This window comes from Mirounga angustirostris, unplaced genomic scaffold, assembly GCF_029215605.1.
Source record: "Mirounga angustirostris isolate CCGP_5_RB_7025 unplaced genomic scaffold, mMirAng1.0.hap1 SCAF_2, whole genome shotgun sequence".
Lineage (NCBI taxonomy): Eukaryota > Metazoa > Chordata > Mammalia > Carnivora > Phocidae > Mirounga > Mirounga angustirostris.
This window is the reverse complement of record NW_026991710.1, coordinates 179,911,320-179,936,791: the sequence shown is the minus strand read 5'-3', so window position 1 is coordinate 179,936,791 and position 25,472 is coordinate 179,911,320. Positions and strand designations below refer to the sequence as shown.

At 34.5% G+C, this 25,472-nt stretch overlaps 1 protein-coding gene across 8 annotated transcripts in view; it reads right to left on the bottom strand.

Moving 5' to 3' along the window:
* Positions 1–25,472, bottom strand: part of TUSC3 (tumor suppressor candidate 3) — a 248,098-nt gene that overhangs the window by 77,379 nt on the left and 145,247 nt on the right. For all 8 annotated transcript variants that reach the window (XR_010409712.1, XR_010409714.1, XR_010409713.1 and 5 more), the window contains exons 5-6: positions 24,102–24,242; positions 10,240–10,329 (exon numbers count right to left, since the gene is read on the bottom strand). Coding sequence is in view for 5 of the 8 variants with exons in the window: in XM_045879741.3 (XP_045735697.1) it covers positions 10,240–10,329; positions 24,102–24,242 (231 nt within the window). In the remaining 3 variants the exon portion in view is untranslated. The remainder of the gene's footprint in view (positions 1–10,239; positions 10,330–24,101; positions 24,243–25,472) is intronic.

Genomic DNA, 25,472 nt, shown 5'->3' with positions numbered 1-25,472 from the left:
GGAGGTATGAAGATTACAGTGAAACTACTGAATCCCCTGTAAATATTTCTATTCAAAATAATTTTGCTTAGTTTAAATAAGTCCATACAGTTTCCAACTTAGGGCTAAAATATATCCCTCAAAAAGATAGCATATTCGGGTGCGGCACCTGGGTGGCTCAGTCATTAAGTGTCTGCCTTTGGCTCAGGTCATGATCCCAGGGTCCTGGGATCAAGCCCCGCATCAGGCTCCCTGCTCCGCAGGAAGCCTGCTTCTCCCTCTCCCATTCCCCCTGCTTGTATTCCCTCTCTCGCTGTGTCTCTGTCAAAAAAAAAAAAAAAAAGATAGCATATGCAAAATCCCTGAGGCATAAAAGTATAAAGGAATTGAGAGAGCGTAAGACTAATATGGCTGCCTGAGACACAGAAAAAGTGCTTCATTTTGATAAATTCTGTATTAAGCAGCATGCCATTTTTGCAATACAATATTTTTGCATGTGCACAGAGAACACAGCTCTTAGTTTCATTCACAACTGAACTAGCTTTAATGCAGTGAAATATTTTGGATTTTATATGGTAAACCCATAGCAATCCTCAGGCAGCAGCGAAAAGCCAAATCTTGGGAAATTGAAACAAAACAAAAAGAACACTACACTTATATATGTTGGGAGTTATTATCTAAATATAAGCTTTATTTCACTGAATGCATTTCATTCAGGATGGTGTCTTTTTTTTAACAGAAAATATCTTTATGTCCCATGTAACGATACAGTTAGTTGTATAGTTTCCCTTTAGCTACACAGTAATAACTGCTTTTGTGATGACTTCCATGCTGTTAAGTGGACCATTAGTACTTGGCTTGTGCCATTACAAAGCATCTTAATGGTGACAAACAAACTTGCAAATCAGCACAGCATCATACTGCGTACGCTATTAATTTTCTTTACACTCTATTTACACTTACATTTTCAATGCAGTGAAATTATAATAGCATTTTTAGATCTTGTAGACATGTTTTATTCCACGATATATGAAAATATGAACAGTCATCAATATTACAGATGTTGAATTTTGTAAACTAATAGTTAAATGAAGACCCAACGACATCCCCCCATAGTCTTTTATTAAGCTGTCTGATCCAAGTAGCTCAGTCCAGTTAAAATATTAGACTATTAAAACTAGAATGAGAAGTTTGGAGCTGACAAAGGCACCCATTATACGTAGATTCTCTTGAGGGCCACAAACTATGTGCCATTCTCACCCGTGTTTCCCTAAGTGTATACTGTCGATTTTAAGGTGAAAAAGCAGTAGGGATGCAGAGCTAAGAGGACTGCAATGCATACTACTATTGGAAAATACAATTCAAAACACAGACCCTGTTGATAGAGCATCAATAACAAATCTTCTATAAAGGAATAAATGATCTGTCAATCTATATAATTGCTAAAAATTATAATAAAGATACAATAGATATTCTTAAATATGTATATACTCTTACTGAATTATTGCCTTTGAGACTTTTGGGAGGAATCCAAACTAAGGCCGAGTGTCTTCCATTTTTAAAACTGCTTATACATCTATCATATTTTATTTCATAAAGAATTATACAAGGTAAGAAAAGCAAGATTAGACTTATTTTACAGAAGAACAGAAAGACTAAGTAATATCCCCTAATGACATAACCAGTAAGAGAAGAGCTTGGGAAAAATTCAGCCCTGTTTTTCTTACACACTTGAGAACAAAGGCATAAAAAGGACTCTTTGGGATTAAGAGTCTTCTTCACTTTCTCTTATGTAAACATCTCTTTTTAAGCATATTAAATGTCTAAGATTAAATCATGTTTACTAAGGGGCGCCTGGGTGGCTCAGTTGGTTAAGCGACTGCCTTCGGCTCAGGTCATGATCCTGGAGTCCCGGGATCGAGTCCCACATCGGGCTCCCTGCTCGGCAGGGAGTCTGCTTCTCCCTCTGACCCTCCTCCCTCTCATGCTCTCTGTCTCTCATTCTCTCTCTCGCAAATAAATAAAATCTTAAAAAAAAAAAAAAAAAAATCATGTTTACTAAGGTATATTAAGGAAAATGATTATATCAAAAACATTTCTATATCAATATATTTACTGATGGCTTTCAATATTCACAACAATCCTAAACATCGAACTATAGGTCAGTGTGATCCTAAGCACTGGTTACTTCAACTTATTTACATATTTTCTTAAGAAAGTCAACCTTTGAGTATAAATGCTAAGTGGAATGTTTCCTTGGCTGCAAAACATCTGAGAAGACAAAATTATATTTAAGGTTCTCTGTAGCTCTAAAACAGGGCTGCTTCGTTTAACATTCTGACACATGGGACCAGATGATTCATTATTGTGGGCAACTGTCCTCTGCATTGTAAGATGTTTACCAGCATCTCTGGCCTCTGTCACTAATTGCCATTAGTAGGCAGATGCCCCCACAGTTGTTAACAATCAAAATTGCATAGAAACTACCAAATGTTCCCTAAGGGTGGGGGACAAATTCATCCCAAACATCATCTATTCATCTAATAATGAACACTGACATTGCATCTATATCTTGGCAGTTGTAAATAATGCTGCAATAAGCAGAGGGGTGCATATGTCTTTTCAAATTAGTGTTCTCATTTTCTCTGGATAAAAAGCCAGAAGTGCAATTGCTGGATCACATAGTTCTATTTTTAAGTTTCTGAGAAACATCCATACTGTTTTTCACAGTGGTGTCATCATTTTGCTTTCCCATCATCCATGTATGAGGGTTCCCTTTCCTCCTGCTAACCCTTGCTATTTTCTTTTTGATACTATCCATTCTGACACATTAGGCGGTCTCTCATTGTGGTTTTGATTTGCATTCACTGATGATTAGTGATTTTAAGCATCTCTTCCTGTACCTGTTGGTCATCTGTATGTATATATTTGGAGAACTATCTGTTCAGGTCCTCTGCCCATTTTTTTTTTTTTTTAAGATTTTATTTATTTATTCATGAGAGACAGAGAGAGAGACAGAGGCAGAGGGAGAAGCAGGCTCCCTGCGGAGGGGGGAGCCCGTTGCGGGACTCGATCCCAGGACCCTGGGATCACGACCTGAGCCGAAGGCAGACACTTAACCGACTGAGCCACCCAGGCGTCCCCCTCTGCCCATTTTTTAATTGTATTGTTTTTTTTTGATACTGAGTTGTGGGAGTTTTCTGTGTATTTTAGATATTAACCACTTATCAAATATATCATTTGTAAATATCTTCTCCCATTCAGTAGGTTGCCTTTTCATTTTGTTAATGATTTCCTTCCCTATGTAAAAGCTTTTTGCTTGATGTAGTCCCATTTGTTGATTTTTGCCTGTTTTGCTCTTGCCTAAAGAAACAGATCCAAAAAAAATATTGCTTAGGCAAATATACAATACTATGTTACCTTTTAAGAATTTTTCCGAACTTATATTGAAGTCTTAAATCCCTTTTGAGTTTATTTTTATGTATGTTGTAAGAAAGTGGTCCAGTTTCATCCTTTTGCATTTAGCTGCCCAGTTTTCCCAACACCATGTATTGAAGAGACCACTGTATATTCATGCCTCCTTTGTCAAAGATTAGACCCATGTTTATATGGTCAATTATTGTTGGACTATGTGCTTTTGTGCAGTACTATACCGTTTTGATTACCATAGCTTAGTAGTATAGTTTGCAATCAGGGCTCTTGATACCACCAGCTTTGTTTTTCTTTTCTAATTTTCAAGATATTCCGTATCTTTTGTGGTTCCATACAAATTTTAGATTTCTTTGTTCTAGTTCTGTGAAAAATGCCATCGGTATTTTGATAGGGATTGCACTGAAGCTACAGATTGCATTGGGTAGTATGCACTGCACACCTTAACATTAATTCTTCTGACTTATGAGCATGGTATATCTTTCCATTTATTTGTGTTTATTGTCAATTTCTTTTATCAATGTCTTAAAGTTCTCAGAGTATAGAAAAATGTTTATAGAAGTATAGCATACACCCAGGAAAGTTCATATTTCACAAGTTTACAATTAGATGAATTTCACAAACTGATTGCACCTGTGTACCTATCACCTAAATGAAGAAATAGAGTATCTAGAAGCTGTCTCCTGTCCCATTCCAGTTACAACCCACATAGCTCAAAGGTATCTTCTCTGACATTTAACCCACAGTTACGTTCTGCTTGGTTTTGTGCCAGACTTCTTTTACTTTATATCTTTGAGATTTGTTCTTTTTGTTTTAAGTAGTTACATATATTCCACTATTTATAATTTATTTAATCATTCTACTGATATAATTCAACATTACAGCCTAAATGTTGTTGCCACTCTGGGGCTATTAAGAATAATGCTATTAACATTTTTGTACACTGCATTTGGCACTCATATGTATGCATTTCTCTTGAATATATATTTATGAAAAATTTCAGGATCATGGGTATGAGTATGATTGTTTTAATACATGTTGTCAGCTTTTAAACTGCTTGAATGAATTCATTTTCTAGGTACTGAAACTGCATGGTATCAGTGTTACTGATTTTTTTTTTATTTTAATCAATATGGTGAATGTATCATAGCACTTTACTGTGTTTTAACTTCAATTTACTTAAGTAATAATAAGGTTGAAATCCTTTTTATATGTTTAGTGGCCATTCCAATAGCTTCTTTTGAGAAAGTGCGATCAAGTCTTCCCCAAATTTTTGCCACTGAATTGTTTCTTTTTTATATATATTGGATCCAAGTCCTTGGAAGATTTCTCCACTCTCTAACTTACCTTTTCACATTCCTGATAGGAACATTTTGATGATGAAAGTTCCTAATTATAATGTATTTCAATGTAGCATGTTTTCCATTCATATTTACCTCCATAATCCATATGGGATTTATATTTATGGTATATGACAACTGTTAAGATTCTACATTTTTAAATTATTCTAGCACCATTTATTAAAAAGGCCTTGGTTCCACACTGCATTTTGGTATTACTATTGCCATAAATGTGTGCATATGTTTGAAGGACAAATACACCAATTTAACAGAATGAGCTTTCATAATTAATATAAGTTTTGAAATCTGGTAACCTAAAGTCATTTAGCTTTGTACTTCTCTTTGAAGATTGTCTTACTATTCTTAAACATTTGAATTTCCTAAAGTATAATTTAAAATATCAAGTGATAATACTAATAAATCAATGCCTGAAATGAAAATTGGTCAGGCTGAAGAAAAAAATAAAAGTAAGCCTTTTTATGTGGTTTTTATGCTTAAAAAATATAAAACTGGATCTTAAATTCTTTCTAAACTTATACAGAAAAATGGCAATCTAGTTATGTGGTATTTGGGACAAAAGAACTAATAATCACCCAGAATTCTATACAGAAATCACAACTTCAGAGAAAAGAAAAAAAATAAATCTGTAAATCACAGACTTCCATAATGAAATCCTCAAGTATTTACAAAGTTAGTTCACGTTAACATAACACTGATATAAATAATTCTTCATGAATAAATTCCTCAAAACATCTACCATAGAGTTGAAGTAAAACATTTATGTAATTAATTTAGCAAAACTCAACAAAAATTACAACTCAATTAGCTGATCTTTGTGTATAATAGTTACCTACAAATAAGAGTAAATGGAAATTGTTACAAATGTGAAAACCAGTAAGAAGTACTCTCTTATATATCTTAGTTCTACCCTAATGCACTTGCTGTACACTGATCATCAAGAATTAATGCCAAGTTATAAAATTCCTTTATATATTCATAAGATACTCCATACCACTGAAAGAGGTGAATAGCCTCATGATAATTATTCTCAAAAACACAAATTCTCTTTAGAGATTTGGTAATTTCTCTTTAGAAATACAGGTTAAAATATGAAGAAATTACCAAAGAAGGATAGTACTAATTTTCAAGTTATATTTTGAAATTTGAACACATCTATTATAAAGAAAAATATTTACTATTATCATTCTAATGAACAATCAATCATTATTTAAAGTTCTGTACCTGTAACCATTTCATTTTGTAAAGCAAAGTTAATCTTCTATTTTGTTTCAGTAATATGAAAACACATTATTATGTAAAGCAATTCATTAAAACAAAACTTAAACCATAATTTCCCGTTTCAGTGTATGATGACATTATGCATATAAAAAGGCAGGAAGAGAAATTTTGTTGGAATATGTTAAAATGCAAAACAAGAAAAAAGCTATATACTAACAGGCAACATTCTGCTGCCCTTTTCACTGTGCTTTAATAGGCAGATTAAAGGCTTTGTCTATACTGCTAAGCAGTTAATATCTCACATCAACTTAAAACTGTATCCACATCTCTGGGGCCAAGAGCACACTCATGCAATTGTTGCTGTAAAAGAGGCTCCTGAATTTCTAAAACCTTTATATTTTTATAAAATACAAGAGGGTAGAGCTTGGAACAAAATTCATCTTTTTAAATACCTTGGCATAAATTTCATTATCTAACTTTTGATTAAGTTGCTGAAATTTAAGATAAATACATTAAAAGATGTATGTATGAAGGAAATGCTTTTCCATTTAAAAATACAGAAAATTCTCCTAATGTGTTCCTCTGGGCCTCAGAGTACCTTTTCCTAAGGGCCCTGCCAATCACTACCTGAAAAATAGTAATATAAAAATATGGAAAAAGATAAATAATTTTCTAAATAAATAAAATCTCTCTCTAATCTGAACTTTAAGGTGAGTAACTGGTTTATGCTCAATTAATAGTGACATGTTAATCCTATTATTCTTCTGACTAGTGAGAAAATTAAAAGATAATCCAATTTTAGAAACAAAAATCTTCTAGTAGGAGTCCTTATAATCATTTAATAAAACATTTACTGAGGACCAGCTCAATGCAAGTTGTAGAGATGAAAATAGCTTCAAAGAAACTCCCACATGTCTAAGGACTTGACTAAAATGGGATATATGTAACATTAAAGAATCATTATACTAAAAAATGCATAGATACCTAAATGGACTAACCACATGTTAATAAATATGTAAAAGGAAGTAGGGGGCACTTCCAATGTAATTAAGAAGTAACACATCTCAGCAGGATGGCAAAATCAGGTGAGATATGAAGGATAGGTACAATTTGATAGATACAGAGGACATTCCAGGAATGGAAGCAGCAAAAAAAAGTTTAGGAAACACACAACAGTACAAATAGGCTAACACTTTCTCTGCAAAGTACTAGAGTTAACAGGTTGAAAAGTAAAATCACAATGGTCAGGAAATGGGAGAGGTACTTGGGATTGTAAACTGTAACTCAGGTCCATACATATTATAGTAAGTTACGTTTTAGGAATATTCACCCGGTAGCCTAAAATATTCAGCTATGAAGTCTACTGCCTCACATGTAGTCAGTAAACAATAGGTCACATCCATTCTCAGTTACTGTTACTGGCACAAACTTTAGGAGCTTATTACTCCAGTAAACTACATGTAAGGAGATTAGATGGTTTAGAAAAGCAATAGATAATAGAGATTACAGTAAGAAAAATATGTCACTTTCGTGTAAGGATTATTTTGGGCTGAAGGCAGTTGAAAAGAAGATACAAGAAAAGCTCTCTGGCCTCCCCAATCTGCCTAAAGGCAGCACATGTTTTGGAAGGTGTCCCTCCTCACCCTTTACCAGGAATGACAAAGGTAAATTCCTACAAACAACTTTAGACCCTTATCAAAAAATGTGTGGAGGGGGGCAACTGTGACTTAATTTTGCATAATAAATCTTACTTTTAATTACCTTGCTTTTCCTGGTCACCTCCATGTAAGTGGCCTCCCTTGCACACATTTTTTTCTATCTTTAGCTGAAGATGGTATTTGAGCTTGAACTCTAAGTCACCTCTGAGTGTTACTGATTTTTCCCTGAGTATCTCCCATGTATACAGGAAGTATACATGTTAGTAAGTTTTTCTCTTATACTTCTGTATTTTGTTATAGGGGTCCTAGCCAAAAACTCAGAAGAGTAGAGAAAAACTGTTTTTTCTTCCCCTATACAAGTTAACACATTTCATAAGAATGTTGGTTAATTTTCCATATACTTTAACAAACCAAACAATAAGAAGCAATGCTTAATGCTTTTCAACTTAAGGAATATTCTCTTAAAAGAATATTAAAAGACAGTAATGAAAAATTTATAAGATTTCCTAAATTTACACTTTGAAGTAGCAGGAACGTAATAGTGATCCAATCTTTCATTAGGACTTTCTCTATGTAATAGGAACATATCAGTGACAAAAACTGATAAGACCTGACAGCAGGGCTTTTTATGTCTTACTGATGTCATGATAAAAGGCAGACAAATAAAAATACAAAATAAGTAGATTTGAAAGCATGTTAGAAGATGATTAAGTGCTACGAAGGCAAAATAAAACAGGAAAGGGACAGAGTGTGGGTATTGGGGAGGAGGAGAGGAAAGGACACCACTTTCTAGCCGGGCTGTTGGAAAGACTTGCTTGATAATTATTTCCAGTTACTTTTCTTTAAAATAATTCAATTTGAATATTTAAACATTCAATAACCCCTCTAAGTAGTGAAAGACTTCAAAAATATACATTCGTGGCAAAACCCATGTCTAAATGACTATGGCAGCTAATCATCCAAACAGTCTAACTCTGACTCCGTATCATTGCCATCTTCAGGAGAAATCTGAGACCAAACCGATCATTATCTAACTCTGGCAATTAGCCAAGTAGTCTAATAGTCTAAAAAACCTAGTCTTAAAACCTGATTGGGCAGTCAGAGAACGGGCAATGAATAAAGTGAGATATTTCCCAATGTACAGAGTTCCACGAAGAAGTTCAAAGAAATTCACAATGTAGGAAGAAGAAATAATAACTTGTTGGCTTTAATATTAAAGGTATTTGAAGCACCATAAGCAATGAAGAATAAATCTCAAACTTATGTTGTAATCTATATTTATAGAGTTCCAAAGAATTTATAACATTTTGCCATATGAAAATTTCATTCGGAATTACAATTTCAAGAATCGAGAATTTATTTACAAAAAAACAAATTAAGAATTTAATATTCTAGGTGACTGTGGTAAGACCTTATCTTTTAGGGATATCTACTAAAGTATTTCTGTATGAAATGAAATGATATTGAGCACTTATTTCAGAAGAATCTGACGGAAGGTAAAGAGAACTGAATGGAGGAAGAGATGGAACAAGTATTAGTTATGAGCTAGTAATTGTTTGGTAACAGGTACATGAGGGGTGTCATTACATTATTCTCTCAAAATCTGTATGTATTCCAAATGAAAAAGTTACAGAAAAAAGTCACATTTTTAAACAGTTAATCTTTACCAACCTAATAAATATTAAGCCTCAAAGACAGTTGATCTATTACAATAATATCCCATTCACCAAAAACAAAAAACCTAAAAAAGTAAAGCAACAAAATAAATAAATTCAGTAGCAGTTACTAATGTGAACTTTGCTACTGATTTAACTGCATGTCAATTTCCCTTTCAATTTTGTAACAAACACTTCTTAGCATTCTAATATGACTGCCAGGGTTCTTAATGATGTTTTAATTAATCTCTTCTTAACTAAATTTACCATTTATGGGACACCACCTACAAACTGTTCCTATTTCCTCTTTTGGCATTACATATTATTGCCATAGCAATATGTAAAGGTGAAAAACTAGGTTATGAATGTCTATTTGATGTGGTAGGTACACAAATTTTCTTAAACAGTAAAGCAGTCCTCACCTTAAAATATATATATATACATATATATGCATGTGTATATGCATATAGTAGAGGTTGTATCAGAAGAGAAAGAACAAAACTTTAGATTTACAGACAAAATCCTTTCTCACTAAATACTGCACATGATTTCTGATTCCTATATAAACAGGATGAAAGGGGTACCTGACTGGCCTAGTCAGAAAAGCATGTGACTCTCCTTCTCAGAGTCCTTAGTTCGGACCCCACATTGTGTGTGAATATTATTTAAAAATAAACAGGATTGGGGCACCTGGGTGGCTCAGTCGTTAAGCAGCTGCCTTCGGCTCAGGTCATGATCCCAGGGTCCTGGGATCGAGCCCCGCACAGGGCTCTCTGCTCGGCGGGAAGCCTGCTTCTCCCTCTCCCCCTCCCCATGCTTGTGTTCCCTCTCTCGCTGTGTCTCTCTCTGTCAAATAAATAAAATCTTTAAAAAAAATAAAAATAAAAAAAATAAACAGGATTAAAGTTTAAAATATGGGTGCTTAGAACATGCACTTACCACTTGTCCATTGTGTGGGTTCTTATGAGCATATGGAGGTCCACGGATATGATTCCACATCTGGCCAGAAGTCATAGCAAAGACTATACACTGAAAAACAGGGTGTAATGTTATAATATGTATATCAAGGAATATCAATACTGCATTTTTTAAAAAATAATGGTCACATAATTAAATTTAAAAAATCATGTATCACTTCACCCATTAGAATAATTTTCACTAACTAACTATGGGACTTTGGGAATTCATCCCAAATGAAAGAACAAGATAAAGCCATAGCCAGAGATATAAGTGAAACAGATATAATAGGCCTGATGGAAAATTTAAAGCAATAATCATAAGGATACTCACTGGGCTTGAGAAAAGAATAGAAGACATCAGGGAGACCCTTACCACAGAGATTAAAGAGTTAAAAAAGAATCCATCAGAGATGAAGAATACAATGAACAGCAGGCTAGAAGCAGCAGAGGAACACAAATTAGTGACCCAGAAGATAACAGAAAATGATGAAGCTGAACAAAAGAGAGAAAGAATTATGGAACATGAGAATAGACTCAGGGAACTCAGTAACATTCATATTATAGGAGTCCCAGAAGAAGGACAGAGAGAGAAAAGAGAGTAGAATATTTATTTTAAAAAATAATAGAATACTTCCCTTATCTGGAGAAGGAAACAGATCCAGATCCAGAAGGCAGAGAGGACTCCCAATCAAAATCAACAAATGCAGGGCAACACCAAGACATATACTGATAAAGAACAAATCTTAAAAGCAGCAAGATAAAAGAAGTCCTTAACTGATAAGGGAAGACCAAAAAGGCTAGCTGGAGATTTCGCAACAGAAACTTTACAGGCCAGAAGAGAGTGGCATCATATATTCAACGTGCTGAATGGGAAAAATCCACAGCCAAGAATACTCTATCCAGCAAGACTATCATTCAGAATAGAAGGAGAGATAAGGCATTTCCCAAACAAAAACTAAAAGAGTTCATGACCATTAAATCAGCCCTGCAAGTAATACAAATGGGGATTCTTTGACTGGAAAGACCAAAAGTGACAAAGACAAAGGATCAGAGAAATCTCCAGAAATGACCAAAAAAAATTAACATAGTACTAAATATATATCTATCCTTAATTTGAATGTAAATGGACTAAAAATCCAAGACCCATCTATCTATATGCTGCATACAAGAGACCCATTTTAGACCTAGACACCTGCAGACTGAAAGTAAGGGGATGGAGAAACATTTACCATACAAATGGATGTTAAAGTTAGAGTAGCAATACTTATCTCAGACAAACTATATACTTTACAACAATGACTCTTACAGGAAGACTAAGAAAGGCACTATATCATAATAAAGGGGACAATCCAACAAGAAGATATAGTAATTGTAAGTATTTATGTCCCCAACCTGGTAGCAACCAAATATATAAAAAAAATAACAAACATAAAAGAACTAATTGATAATAGAATAATAAGGGACTTTAACATTCCACTTACATCAATTGACAGATCATCTAAGCAAAAAATACATAAGCAAACAATGGCTTTGAATGATATACTGGACCAGATGGACTTAACAGATATATTCAGAACATTCCATCCCAAAACAGCAGACTATACATTCTTATCAAGTGCCCGTGGGACATTCTCCAGAGTAGATCACATAATAGGTCACACATCAGGTCTCCACAAATACAAAAAGACTGAGATCATACCATGCACCCTTTCTGACCAAATGCTATGAAACTAGAAGTCAACCGCAAGAATAAATTTGGAAAGACCACAAATAGATGGAGGCTACTAAACAATGAATGGGTCAATCAGGAAATCAAAGAAGAAATTTAAAAAAATACATGGAAAAAATGAAAACACAAGAGTCCAAAATCTTTGGGATGCAACAAAAGCCATCCTCAGAGAAAGTATATAGCAACACGGGCCTACCTCAAGAAATAAGAAAAATCTCAACCTAAACTTACACCCTTTAGGGCTAGAAAAAGAACAACAAAAGAAGCCTAAAGCCAGCAGAAGGAAGGAAATAATAAAGATTAGAGCAGAAATAAATGATATAGAAACTAAAAAAATCCAAACCCAAGAAAACAGATCAATGAAACTAGGAGCTGGTTCTTTGGAAAAAAAAAAAAAAAAATCAATAAAATTGATAAACCTCCAGCCAAGCTTACCAAAAAGAAAAAGGACCCAAATAAATAAAATCACAAATGAAAGAGGAGAAATAATAACCAACACCACCGAAATACATACAATTACAAGAGAATATTATGAGTAATTATATGCCAACAAATTACGCAATTTGGAAGAAACGGATGCATTCCTAGAAAAATAAACTACCAAAACTGAAATAGGAAGAAATAGAAAACTTGAACAGACGAATAATCTGCAAAGAAACTAAATTAGGAATCCAAAAACTCCCAACAAACAAAAGTCCAGGACCACATGGCTTCACAAGTGAATTCTATCTAACGTTTCAAGGAGAGTTAATACCCATTCTTCTCAAACTACTCCAAAAAATAGAAAAGAAAGGAAAACTTCCCAAGTCATTCTATGAGGCCAGCATTACCCTGATACCAAAACCAGATAAGACTATACTAAAAAAGAGGGTGGCTGCACCCAGGTGGCTCAGTTGGTTAAGCATCTGACTCTTGATTTCAGCTCAGGTCATGATCTCAGGGTTGTGAGATCACTCTCTCTCCCGTGTTGGGCTCTGCAATCAACGCAGTCTGCTTGAGATTCTCTCTTTCTCTCCCTCCTTCTCCCTCGGCCCCTCCCTGTTAGCTCTCTCTCTCTCAAATAAATAAAAAAAATAATAAAATCTTTTTAAGGGGGGAGAGGTGATGGGCAGAGGAAGAGGGAGAGAATCTTAAGCAGTCTCGAGCTCACAACCCCAAGATCATGACCTGAGCTGAAACCAAGAGTCAGATGGATACCCAACTGAGACACCCAGGTGCCCCCTATTATATACTTACTCTTAAAATAAGCTAAAGAAAATAGTATGAACTTCATGAAGAAGAGAAAAATACCTTACCAGTACTGTACCGTATTTACTGAAAATAATCTGATATACGGACCCACACAATTCAAACCTGATTTGTTCAAGGGTCAACTGTACTCAGTTTATAGGAAAGACTAAATATCCTGTTTTATATAATCCTCTCTACAGTCATCTTTGAATATTCTTTGAATTATTGGGCTACTGTCTGTTCTCATTACACAAAATTAGGAACTAAATTTATTAAGAAAAGTATACCCTAAAAATAATTAAATTTTTCATTATATTCTTGCCATAATCCTAACACAAAAATATACATGAGGCTATATATATAAACTACCAATTTGCAAACAGACCTACCCATCTTCAAATGACTCAAACTTAAAAACAACAGTTGCTTTACTGAAAAAAATATTAGCAGCACTTACCTAAGCTTCTCACTTGTAAAGAGAACAAAATAAAAAACCACAGAGATAGTACCTGCATAAATTACATAATTTAGTTCAAATAAATTTGTAAAGGTGCTCATTCTGAAGTCAGAGCCGCCTTGCAGTTTTGTGTGGTCACAAGAAATACATTTTGACTGATACAACACAATACGTAGACACCAAAGAATCCTTCAGGAATGTGCAAATTGTGTAATCGTTTGTATTAATTTCAAGCTTAGGTTTGTCACAAAACTTACCCAATTAAACTGATACAATTTCTTTCAGACAGAAGACACATTAAGATATGTGAATCATCTTACAATATAGACCATCAATGTTAAAAGGCAGAAAACAGCTTCTGTCCTACTAAGATTTACTGTGATAATAAAGTTTGGGTTATTAGATTTTTAAAGTGATGTTTATCTTTCATGTTTTTAATTGCAAATTCTTAGGATGTTTTTCTTTGCGTGTGAAATGAATATAACTATTTATCACACTTATATTTCTGCTTTGAAATGATAGCCATCTATGAGGAGCTTTAGGTTGCCATGAAGATCTGTGCTAAGGGCTATGGAACATAACATTTTAACTCATTTTGATATTCCAAGTCAACGTTTATTTCTGAAAACCATAAACTATATATTCATATTATACCCCTTGAAGTTATGTACCAGTGTAGTTCAATATTTTACCCAACCATTCTACTTTAAACTCATCATAAAACAGGTAACGTGTAAGTTTATTGTTTATCATCCTTCTTCTTCAGGGAGGAAGGGAAAATGGAGTAAAACCAGAATCAATGCTTATTCAGCTCTATAAACAATTATCATCACTTATAAACAGGAGTTCATAATATTTTTTTTCAAGACCAGGAGGAACCTATGAATATTCCTTTACCTAATTTTTTTAAAACTCAGAATCAGGAAGCTCTAATATTACCTTTTTAAATATTTGCATATCTTTCTCTATATAAGGAAATTGCAAACTTTCTCTCTATCCTACACCCTAAAGCACTATGAACAGCTTCCTCTTGCCAGGAAATACTGCATTCTCAGCCTACCTGTGAGTCATATACAATAATATGAATAATGAAAAAGACAAAAAAAAAAAAAAAAAAAACCACCCAGTAATAGAATACAGTCTATAGAACTAAGGATGTGTAACACTCAGTAATCCCCTGGGAGATACTTTTGCATAGGTTCAATATACAATTGCTAATTGTATACAGACTTGTTCTTTACCAAGAAATGGGTATGTGGATAGAGCTTCTTTTACAAACTTTTTCTCATTATTCTCATTTTGCATACAATGTTTGAGATTACAGAAGTGGTCCGCTCTAATTCATTATTTTCATTTTAGAAGTTTTCCTTTTCTGTGCAATCCAAGGCTTTCATCAGAGTTTCCACAAATCAGATAATAGTTTGCCAAAAATTACTAAAAAACATTCTCTTTCCCAAAGGAAAATGGAATATTGGTTATTTCACACAGACAAATGTTTGAGAATCTGAATAAATGGGTTAGCATTTTGGGTAGCCTCTTAACTCTGTAAGGATATCTTAAGAATTGGATAAGACTAGAAATGAACAAATCCATTTTTTCACTTAAACCTAGCCTTTTTAAAAAATAAATAGAGTCAGGTTTGGTGGTGGTAGTGGTGGCTATCAGGCAGAATGTAAAGAAGATTCAAATTAGTTTCCATAAGCTATCAACAGCTAAGGAAAAGATAACAGTTTGTATATTTCTATATTAATGAAAAGCAGAGGGAGAAAAGTTTCAAGAGGAGTTTTTAATTCAACATTTTGTCATCAGAGTTTTAAAACATATTGTTTGAAAACATGTCTGTACTCTGCAGCCTGTTATTGACTTCTAAAAGTCTGCCATTGGGGAGCATGCACACTTGCCAAGATTTCCTTCTCAAGTATGTGTTTGTGAATGTTAGAATATTTTCTGCTATGCCAAGGTAAATGGCTTCCAAGGATTCAAAGCAGAAATACAAAACCTGGATGGAAAAAAATTGATCTGTTCAAGTATTTAACATTTATGTACCATATAAATATTCTTAGGCATTTATTTGTAGTCATAATGGCCCACTACATCCACTGGTTTAAACATCCAACATATGAGATATGTGTCCAGATTTAGAGAAGCCCAGCATCGTGAAAAGAATATAGAACTTGAAGTCAGACACGTGGAAACAATTCCTAGTTAATCATTTTCTAGCTGTGTGAGCCACAAGTTGAGTTTACTGAATCTTAGTTTCCTTGTTTATAAAAGGAGGATAATACAAATAACCTTTTCATCATTATTGTAAGGAATAAGTACATAAAACATACCCCAAAGGAGGAAGAAACACAATAAATAGTAATGATGATTATTACTAGCTTACAACAATAATTCTGGGGAGGAGGATAATGAAGGCATGCTATTTTCAATTGAGTCTAATTCAGAGAGATATTATCAGTGTTTCACTAGACTGAAACAGTGACAAGATCTGGCATGACACTAAATACTAGATAAGTTTTAACTTTACAAAAACACTGAAACAAGTACTATATTTTCATCAAAAAACCTGGGTAGGGGCACCTGGGTGGCTTAGTCATTGAGCGTCTGCCTTAGGCTCAGGTCATGATCCCAGGGTCCTGGGATCGAACCCCGCGCATCAGGCTCCCTGCTCGGTGGGAAGCCTGCTTCTCCCTGTCCCACTCCTCCTGCTTGTGTTCCCTCTCTCGCTCTTTCTCCCTCTGTCAAATAAATAAATAAAATCTTAAAAAAACAAAACAAAACCTGGGTAGCTTTACTGAATGAAGCAATTTGAAAACTAGCCTGAGCAAAACCCAAAACACTTTTAAACTTACTAAGGTGCTTGAGATCACCTCTAGTATCCAATTATATTGGAGTATAATTAATCCATTATAACTCAATTATCAAAAGTAAGCAAATATTGAACTTAAAGAAAAAAGCTCAAACTTCAAATTTATATTTGAAGGATAAAGGACTGCTACACAAACCAACAATTAGCTATAAATATATACAGATATACATAGTCTGAATTTTGGTATACTATTTGTAAACTTTTTTTACACCTTTTGTTAGTTTTTTTTTTTTTTTTAAGATTTTATTTATTTATTTGAGAGAGACACAGCGAGAGAGGGAACACAAGCAGGGCGGAGTGGGAGAGGGAGAAGCAGGCTTCCTGCAGAGCAGGGAGCCCGATGCGGGGCTCGATCCCAGCACTCTGGGATCATGACCTGAGCCAAAGGCAGATGCTTAACGACGGAGCTACCCAGGTGCCCCTTTTGTTAGATTTAAGTATATTTTTTCTTCCTATTGTTAAAAATTGTATGTCCAATTATATATTTAAATTGTTTACTGTATAAAAATCCTAATGATTATTGGATAGTGACTTTGAATTCAGAAAACCTGTTCAACTCTAGTAATAATTTTTATTGTTGGTTCTCCATAAATGGTGATGACTTTTCCATGTGGACAATCATAAGTAAATATGACATGCCTACTCATTTACATTTATTTACTCCCTGCATTTCTTTTTCTGTTCTTAAGCTTTGACTAAGACCACTAATAAAATGATGAATAGTATGTAATTATAAGCTTTATTTTAAATTATCACTACTAAAGATATTTGCTAGACATTTTAAGATATCCTTTACCTAAGAAAGTTCGCTTGTATTTATAGTTGGCTAATTTTTTAAAATTCTAAGTGATGAATATTAAGTAATTTCTATGGTATTAGTAACACTACTTCTACTTTAAGCCATTACTGTGATGGTTTTCAATTAATTTATACTTCCCCTATGGCTTAACCAACCATTCCTACAACCTGACTTTTGTTATTTTATATACAGCTAAATTTGGTTGGTAGTACTGTTAAAGAAAAACCTTTTGATTCCATGTTCATAAGCAAGATTTGTCATATGCCACATTACTACTTCCTATTTTCTAACCATCTCTAAATTCTCATACTTAGTTTTACATTCTTTCTTGCAAGTACTTCATTATCCATACTAGAGTGATTTTTTTTATAATATCACTTAACTTTCTAGCAAAAGTTTTCTGGTAAGTTTTCTGTATCTGTAGGAAAAGCTGCTCTCATTTGTAAATTATTTCCTTGTAACGATATGCACAGATATTGTGTTAAATCCTTTGTTGATATTGCTCTGATATTGCTCATATTTGAATAGCATCCATTTTTCTTGAACTGGTGAAATGGCTACAAGCAAGAGACCACATAACTCAGTGGTTCAATTTGTTGTTGTTGTTATGAAAACTGGCCATTTCCTTAAAATATGATGCCTCTGTGTGGCCATACCTCCTTTGTCTCTCAGAACTTAACCGATTCCAGGCAGACTTCTTCCCCTAAATCTTCACTCCCCTTGATTTCTTCATGAGCCACTGCCACTAAGAAACATGGTCAGTACTTCAAAGGTAAACCACTCATTTTCCTGGGTTGATCTTTGCTTGTACTTTGAATTCTGCCATCTTTGGTTCCTTAGCACTCATTGCCTGAGCTGTCTTTACCACCTCCCCATGTAATCCTTCTGTATCTAAGTAAGGTCCCAACCACAAGTATTCCTTCTCAGGACAGGGTCCTCATTGTCTGGAAAGAAATATTTCTTGCCAATTTTTGATACCTGCCACTAACACTGCACCCCTTAGCACTTTCTGCTCCTCTCAATAACAAAGGATCCTTATGAGGAGTATCATAAGGATATTCCTATCATAAGATGTTTTATGTAAGCCTCATGGTAATCACAAAGCAAAACTACACAAAATACACAAAAGAAAAAGAGAAGGGAGTCAAAGCATACCACTGTAAACAATCATCACCTCATAAAGGAGGGAACAAAAACCAGCTAGAAACAGCTGGCAGTAGCCTCTTACATATGGACCGATTCTTTTTTTTTTTCCCCTGGGTTGGGAGTATGGAATTTATTTTATTGTTCTGAGTCTGGGTTTTGTTCCTTAGACATCACAATTCCTGGATGAGGGGACATGTCCAACCTCCCAGACTCATAGTCCCATGGGCCTGTTTGGATTGTTTTCCAGGTTCAAAGTGCACTGAGAAGACTTCACAGTTTTAATACTTCCTAGATGCTCAACTGAGGCAAAGTGACAAAATGACCACCCCCAGCCCCACCTGCCAAAAAAATAAAACCCTAAGCCCTCTGGCAGCAGAAAACAATTAAGAAGGCATTAAGAAGTCCTTACCTATCAATAATTACTTTAAATGTAAATGGATTAAATTATCCATTCAAAAGATATAGAGTAGATAAATGGATAAAAAAAAGAAGACCCAACTATATGGTGCCCCCGAGACACTCCTTTCAGCTTCAAGCAGAAAAATACTTTCAAAGGGAAGATATGGAAAAAGATATTCCACAGAAATGGAAACCAAGAGAACAGGGTAGCTATACACTCATCAGAAAAAAATAGAGTTGAAGTAAAAAATGGTCACAAGAGATAAATAGGGTCATTATATAATGAAAAATGAAAAATATAATAGTTGTAAATATATATGACCATATCACAGAACCTAAACATATTAAGCCAACACTAACATATCTGAAGGTAGAAAAAAAACAGCAGTACAGTAATCAGGGACTCCAATACCCCAATTTCAACAACAGCCTGATAAAGACACTAGAAGAAAACTACAAATAAACATCCTTGATGAATACAAATGCAAAAATTCTCAACAAAATTCAACAGTACATTAAAAGATTATACACCATGATTAAGAGGGATTTATTCCGTGTATGCAAGGAGGGTTCAATAAAGATAAGGCATGGGATATACTACATTAATAGGATGAAAGATGAAAATCAACCATATGATCATCTCTATAGATATAAAAAGTATTTCACAAAATTCAACATCCTTCCATGAGAAAAACTCTCAATAAATTGGATATAGAAGAAATATAGCTCAACATAATAAAAGCCCTATTTGATGATCCCACAGCTAACATCATTCTAAATAATGATAGGCTGGAAGGTCTCTAAGATCAGAAACAAGACAAGGGTGCCCACTATCATCATTCCTGTTCAGCATCATAGTGCAAGTCCTAGCCAGACCAAATGGGCAAGAAAAAGAAATTATTATTATTATCCAAATCAGAAAGGGAAAAGTAAAATTGTAGATGATATGATCTTATATACAGAAATTCCTAGACTCCACCAAAAACCTATTAGAATAACCAATTGCAATAAAGTTTCAGTATATAGAAATCAGTCATGTTGCTAGAGTCTAACAACAAAACATCTGAAAGAAAAATTTTTTTTTTTTAAAGATTTTATTTATTTATTTGACAGAGAGACACAGCGAAAGAGGGAACATAAGCAGGGGGAGTGGGGGAGGGAGAAGCAGGCTTCCCGCCGAGCTGGGAGCCCGATGTGGGACTCGATCCCAGGATCCTGGGATCATGACCTGAGCCGAAGGCAGACGCCCAACGACTGAGCCACCCAGGCGCCCGAAAGAAAAATTTTTTTTAAAGTCCCATTTACAATAGCATCAAAAACAATAAAATTCTTAGGAATAAATTTAACCAGGGAGGTAAAAGATATTCAAGAAAGAAAGGAAACAAATGGAAAAATATCCTGTGTTCACAGAGCAGAAGAATTTATATTGTTAATAAGTCCATACTACCTAAATTCAATGCAATCACTATCAAAATTCCAATGACATTTTTCACATAGAAAAAAAAATCCTAAAATTTGTATGGAGCCATAAAAAGATGCCAAATAGCCAACACAGTACCTAGAAAGAACAAACCTGGAAACACGAAATTCCCTGAATTCAAAGTATGTTACAAAGTAATCAAAACAGAATGGTACTGTCAGAAATAGACCAATGGAATAGAATTGCAAGCCCAGAAATAAACTCACACAAGTACCACCATCAAATATTTGACACCACATCTGTATCTTTGGGGTAAATACAAGTACCCCAAAGATACAGATGTAGTGAAAAGAAGGGCCACATGCACCCCAATGTTCATAGTAGCAATGTCCACAATAGCCAAACTGTGGAAGGAGCCAAGATGCCCTTCAACAGACAAATGGATAAAGAAGATGTGATAGAGTATTAGCCATCAGAAAGGATGAATACCCAGCAACTGCATCGACATGGGTGGAGCTGGAGGGGATTATGCTAAGTGAAATAAGTCAAATGGAAAAAGACAATTATCATATGGTTTCACTCATATGTGGAACATAAGGAACAGTGTGGAGGACCACAGGGGAAGGGAGGGAAAACTGAATGGGAAGAAATCAGAGAGGGACACAAACCATGAGAGACTCTAGACTCTGGAAAAAAAAACTGAGGGTTACAGAAGGGAGGGGATGTGGAGATGCGGGAACTGGTGATGGGTATTAAGGAAGGCACGTATGGTGATGAGCACTAGGTGTTATATACAACTAATGAATGGCTGAACACTACATCAAAAACTAATGATGTACTACTATATGCTGGCTAACTGAACATAAAATAAATAAATACATACATACATACCAAAATGGCAGAAAAACAAAACAAATATTTGACAAGGGAGTAAAGAACACTCTATGAGGAAAGCATAGTCTCTTCAATAAAAAGTCCTGAGAAAAGTGGATCTTCACATGCCAGAGAATGAAAATGGACACCTATCTTATGCCAATCACAAAAATTAATTCGAAATGGATTAAAGGATTAAACCTAAGACCCAAAACTATAAAACTCTTAGAAGTAAACATATGAAAAAAGCTCATTGACATTGGTCTTGACAATATTTTGAATATGACACCAAAAGCAAAAGTAAAAAGGGGACTATATCACACTATAAAGCTTTTGCAAAGCAGTGGTAATCATCAACAAAATGAAAAGGCAACTTAGAGAATAGGAGAAAATAATATGCAACTCATATGTTGGAGAAGGAGTCCAAATGTATAAGAAACTCACACAACTCAAGAAAAAATATCCAATTAAAAAGTAGGCACAAAATCTGTATGGGCATTTTTCCAAAGAAGACCTAAAAATGGCCAACAGGTACATGAAAAGATGCTCAAAAATCACCAATCATCAAGGAAATGGAAATCAAAATCACAATGAAGTAACACCTAATACCTATTAGAATGGTTACTATCAAAAAGATAAGAGGTAACAAGTGTTGGCAAGGATGTAGAAAAAGGAATACTTATGCACTGTTGGTGGGAAGGTAAAAGGTACAGCCACTACAGAAAACAGTATGGAGGTTCCTTAAAAAATTAAAAATACAACTACCATATGATCCAGCAATCCCACTTCTGGGTATGTATCTGAAAGCAATCATATTCTACCTTAAAGAGAGATCTGAACCCCCATATTCACTGCATTATTATTCACAATAGTGAAGATATAGAAACCACTTAAGTGCTCACTGACAGATGAATATGGATATATATATCACATTTCAGCCATAAAAAACAAAATCATGCATTTGCAACAACATGGATGGACCTGGATAGCATAATGCCAAGTAAAATAAGTTAGAGAAAGGCTAATACTTTATGATTTCCCTTATATGTAGAATCTAAAAAAAGGGAGAATAGAATGGTGATTTCAAGGGGCTGTAAGGTGGGGAAAACGGAGATGTTGGTCAAAGGGTACAAATTTCCAGTTATAGAGTTAATCTTAAATATTCTCACCATGCAACACACACACACAGAGGTAATTTATATGAGGTGATAAATGTATTAACTAACTTTATTATGGTAATCATTTTGCAATATATACAGGTATCAAATCATTACATTGTATACTCTTAACTTTCACACAATGTTATATGTCAATTATTCCTCAGTAAAGCTGGGGTGGGGGGCGGGGAGTCCTTTCCTTACAGATAGCAAAGAAACAAACAAAAAGCCTACTGTTTCTAGATTTATACATTGTTTTACTCAGCAGTGTGGGGTCTCAATGCAGCAATTCTCCAAAAGGGTATTTCTTATTTGTTCTACAGGATTAACCAGGCCACCCTCCCCTTTCTTTCAATTGTACACCCTTATTTTACAACATTGATATCCTGGTCTCCATAGAAGACCCCCACAAGGGCCTATCATATCCTTTAAGCTCTTAAGCTCTATGCAATGTCTCAAACTGAGGAGAGATCAGAATGGCTTTTCAACAGCCAGCAGTGGAAGACTATAACTTCTTTCTCTATTTATCCCCAGGGTGCAGAACATGGATTTTTGCCTACAAGTACCACAATCAAAACCAATCAATTACCAACCATAAAATGGAGGCTTCTAAGTTCAATATTTTAACAGGGTGCTGTCACTTTGCCTTGGGTGACTCACAGGATATACGTCAGTATACAGAATAGAAACATTTATTGGACCACAAGAACATCCAAGCCAAAAGATGTGGGTTCACTACCATGGAATTTGCATGTGTTTTTTTGCCCTTTGTCTCTGCTCTTTAGTCAAGCATCACTTCAAATCTTTTGCCTATTTTCTGAATTAGTACACAGTAAAATTGACTTTTTATTCTTTTGGTGTACAGTTCTATAAATTTTGACATGATGAGGAAGGTTCCCCTTTAAGAGTTTGGCTCCTATAGTTTCCACTACCAACTGCTTTCATTGTCTCTACTGTTCTGCCACAGGATTGCCTGAGGAATTGGGGTACAAGAAAATAGAAAAAAACACAAGAATCTCTTCTACTCTCCTTGAGCCAGAACTAGAGGTATCTCCTAGATACCTGTCTGCTCCAAATTGCCCAAACTCAAATCAAGGATATAGAGATATAGAAGGTTGGTAATTTTTTATCTACTAATTAAATGTCATCTTGAATGCCGGTATTCTTACCTGATCCACCTGATCTTTACTTTTTAGGAACACCAAATACCTGAGGAGCTTTGCATTCACTCCAGGTTTATAGTTCTGTTAGCAGGAGAGAGAGGCTAGTATGTATATATGCCATCTTACCTATAAACAGATTGACTGTTATTTAAAACCATGATTTCTATCTTGTGGGTAGCAATAATTCTTCACATATTCTAGATCTATGCCCCATACACATATATTTTCCAAATATTTTCTCTGAGTCTATGGATTCTTTTGAAGAGCAAATATTTTAATCTTGATTAAGTCCAATTTATTATTTTTTCTCCCATGGTTTATGCTTTTTGTGTTATAAAGATCTGGTATTCTTCTGGGAGATTTATAATTTTAGTTTTACATATGGAACCATAATCCATTTTGAGTAATTTTTATATGTGGTGTGAGTTAAGGGTTGTGGTTCATTATTTACATGAGGATATTTGACTGTTCCAGCACAATTTGTTGAAGACTGTTCTTTTCTCACTGAATACTCTGACACTTGGTGAAAGTCAACAACCATACAACTTATACTATTTACAAAGAAATAAGGAGAAAAAGTATAGTGTAATAACATACCAGAGATACCATGGCCCAACCAGTCTTGTTATAGATAAATTCCAAGTTGTTCCTTCTTAAATAGAGCAAACCGCCAACAAGTGACACTAACAGGGCCAAAGCGATGGTGCCAGAATAGTTGGGTGGTCTGAAGACTCGAATCTGCAAACAGGCAGTGAAAATTTTAAGAGTTGAATAAAGTAAAAGTGTTTTTCTCTTGACCATATTACAGTCCTTCCAATTTTCAACTCCAAAACTTTAAAAAGGTACCACCCTACTTTTCATTTGTGGAACTAACACTCCTCTTACCCTTTACAAATCAGAAACAAATGGCTTCCAACATCATGGCTTTGTAAAAAGACCTGCTTTAGGTGAACAGTTACTATACATACACATTACTTATATTTAACCCAGAACTGCTGTGTTTCACCTATGAAACGTGGGATCATCTAGTACAGGGGGAGGAAATAGGGGTGTAATATATTTATTATTCCAAACTGGGACATTTTAACATCTTTAACGTTTTTTAACATCTTTATTGACATATAATACACCATACAATTCACCTGGTGTACAATTCAATGGTTTTTCTATTCACAGGGTTATCAAGTAACTTAAAGTGTAGGTATGATCAATAGATTAGAATCATTTCTGATGAAAATTCAGTAACCCTTATAAAGAATTAATAGTACTTTTTCAATATTACCCTTAGTATCTTGTATGAACTGAATGATACTGTTGCAGAACTGAATATTTGCCAAAAGATTAAAAAAAAAAAAAAAAGATGACAAGAGTTAACAATGATGAGAGACACCCATCTTGACTAAGAATGTGTTTACACCTTATGGTAAAATTACATATTCTAGAATAAATGTACTTTAAAATTACTGGTTATAATTGTTCACTATAGAAAACTCTGGTAGATGAAGTTAAAGCAGCCTTAAGCCCTCCACATAGACATTAACCACCATCAAGATTTCGGTTTATTTCCTCAATAAACTGTCTACATATCTACACTCATATTTATGCTTTAAAACAAAATTCTAGATCATACTATAAATACTACTTTTCTAACCTATACCTTGAGCTTCTTTCTATGTCAAATATACTTGTAGACCATTGTTGTCCATGCTACAGTACATGTAAGTAGTCTCCTATTTTTAGACATTTCAATTATTTCCAATTGTTTTCCATTATAATGAATGTTACTTAAAAAATATTTCTATGGCTAAGTATTTGAATCATCCCTAATATATCCTTAGGTTAAACTTCCAGAAGTAGAATTGTTAAAGTTCAATTACATAAAATAAAGACATTACACACACACACAGAATTAGTTATTCCACAGTCCAAAGAACAGTATACATATTTTCTCACGTGGTTCATGAAAAG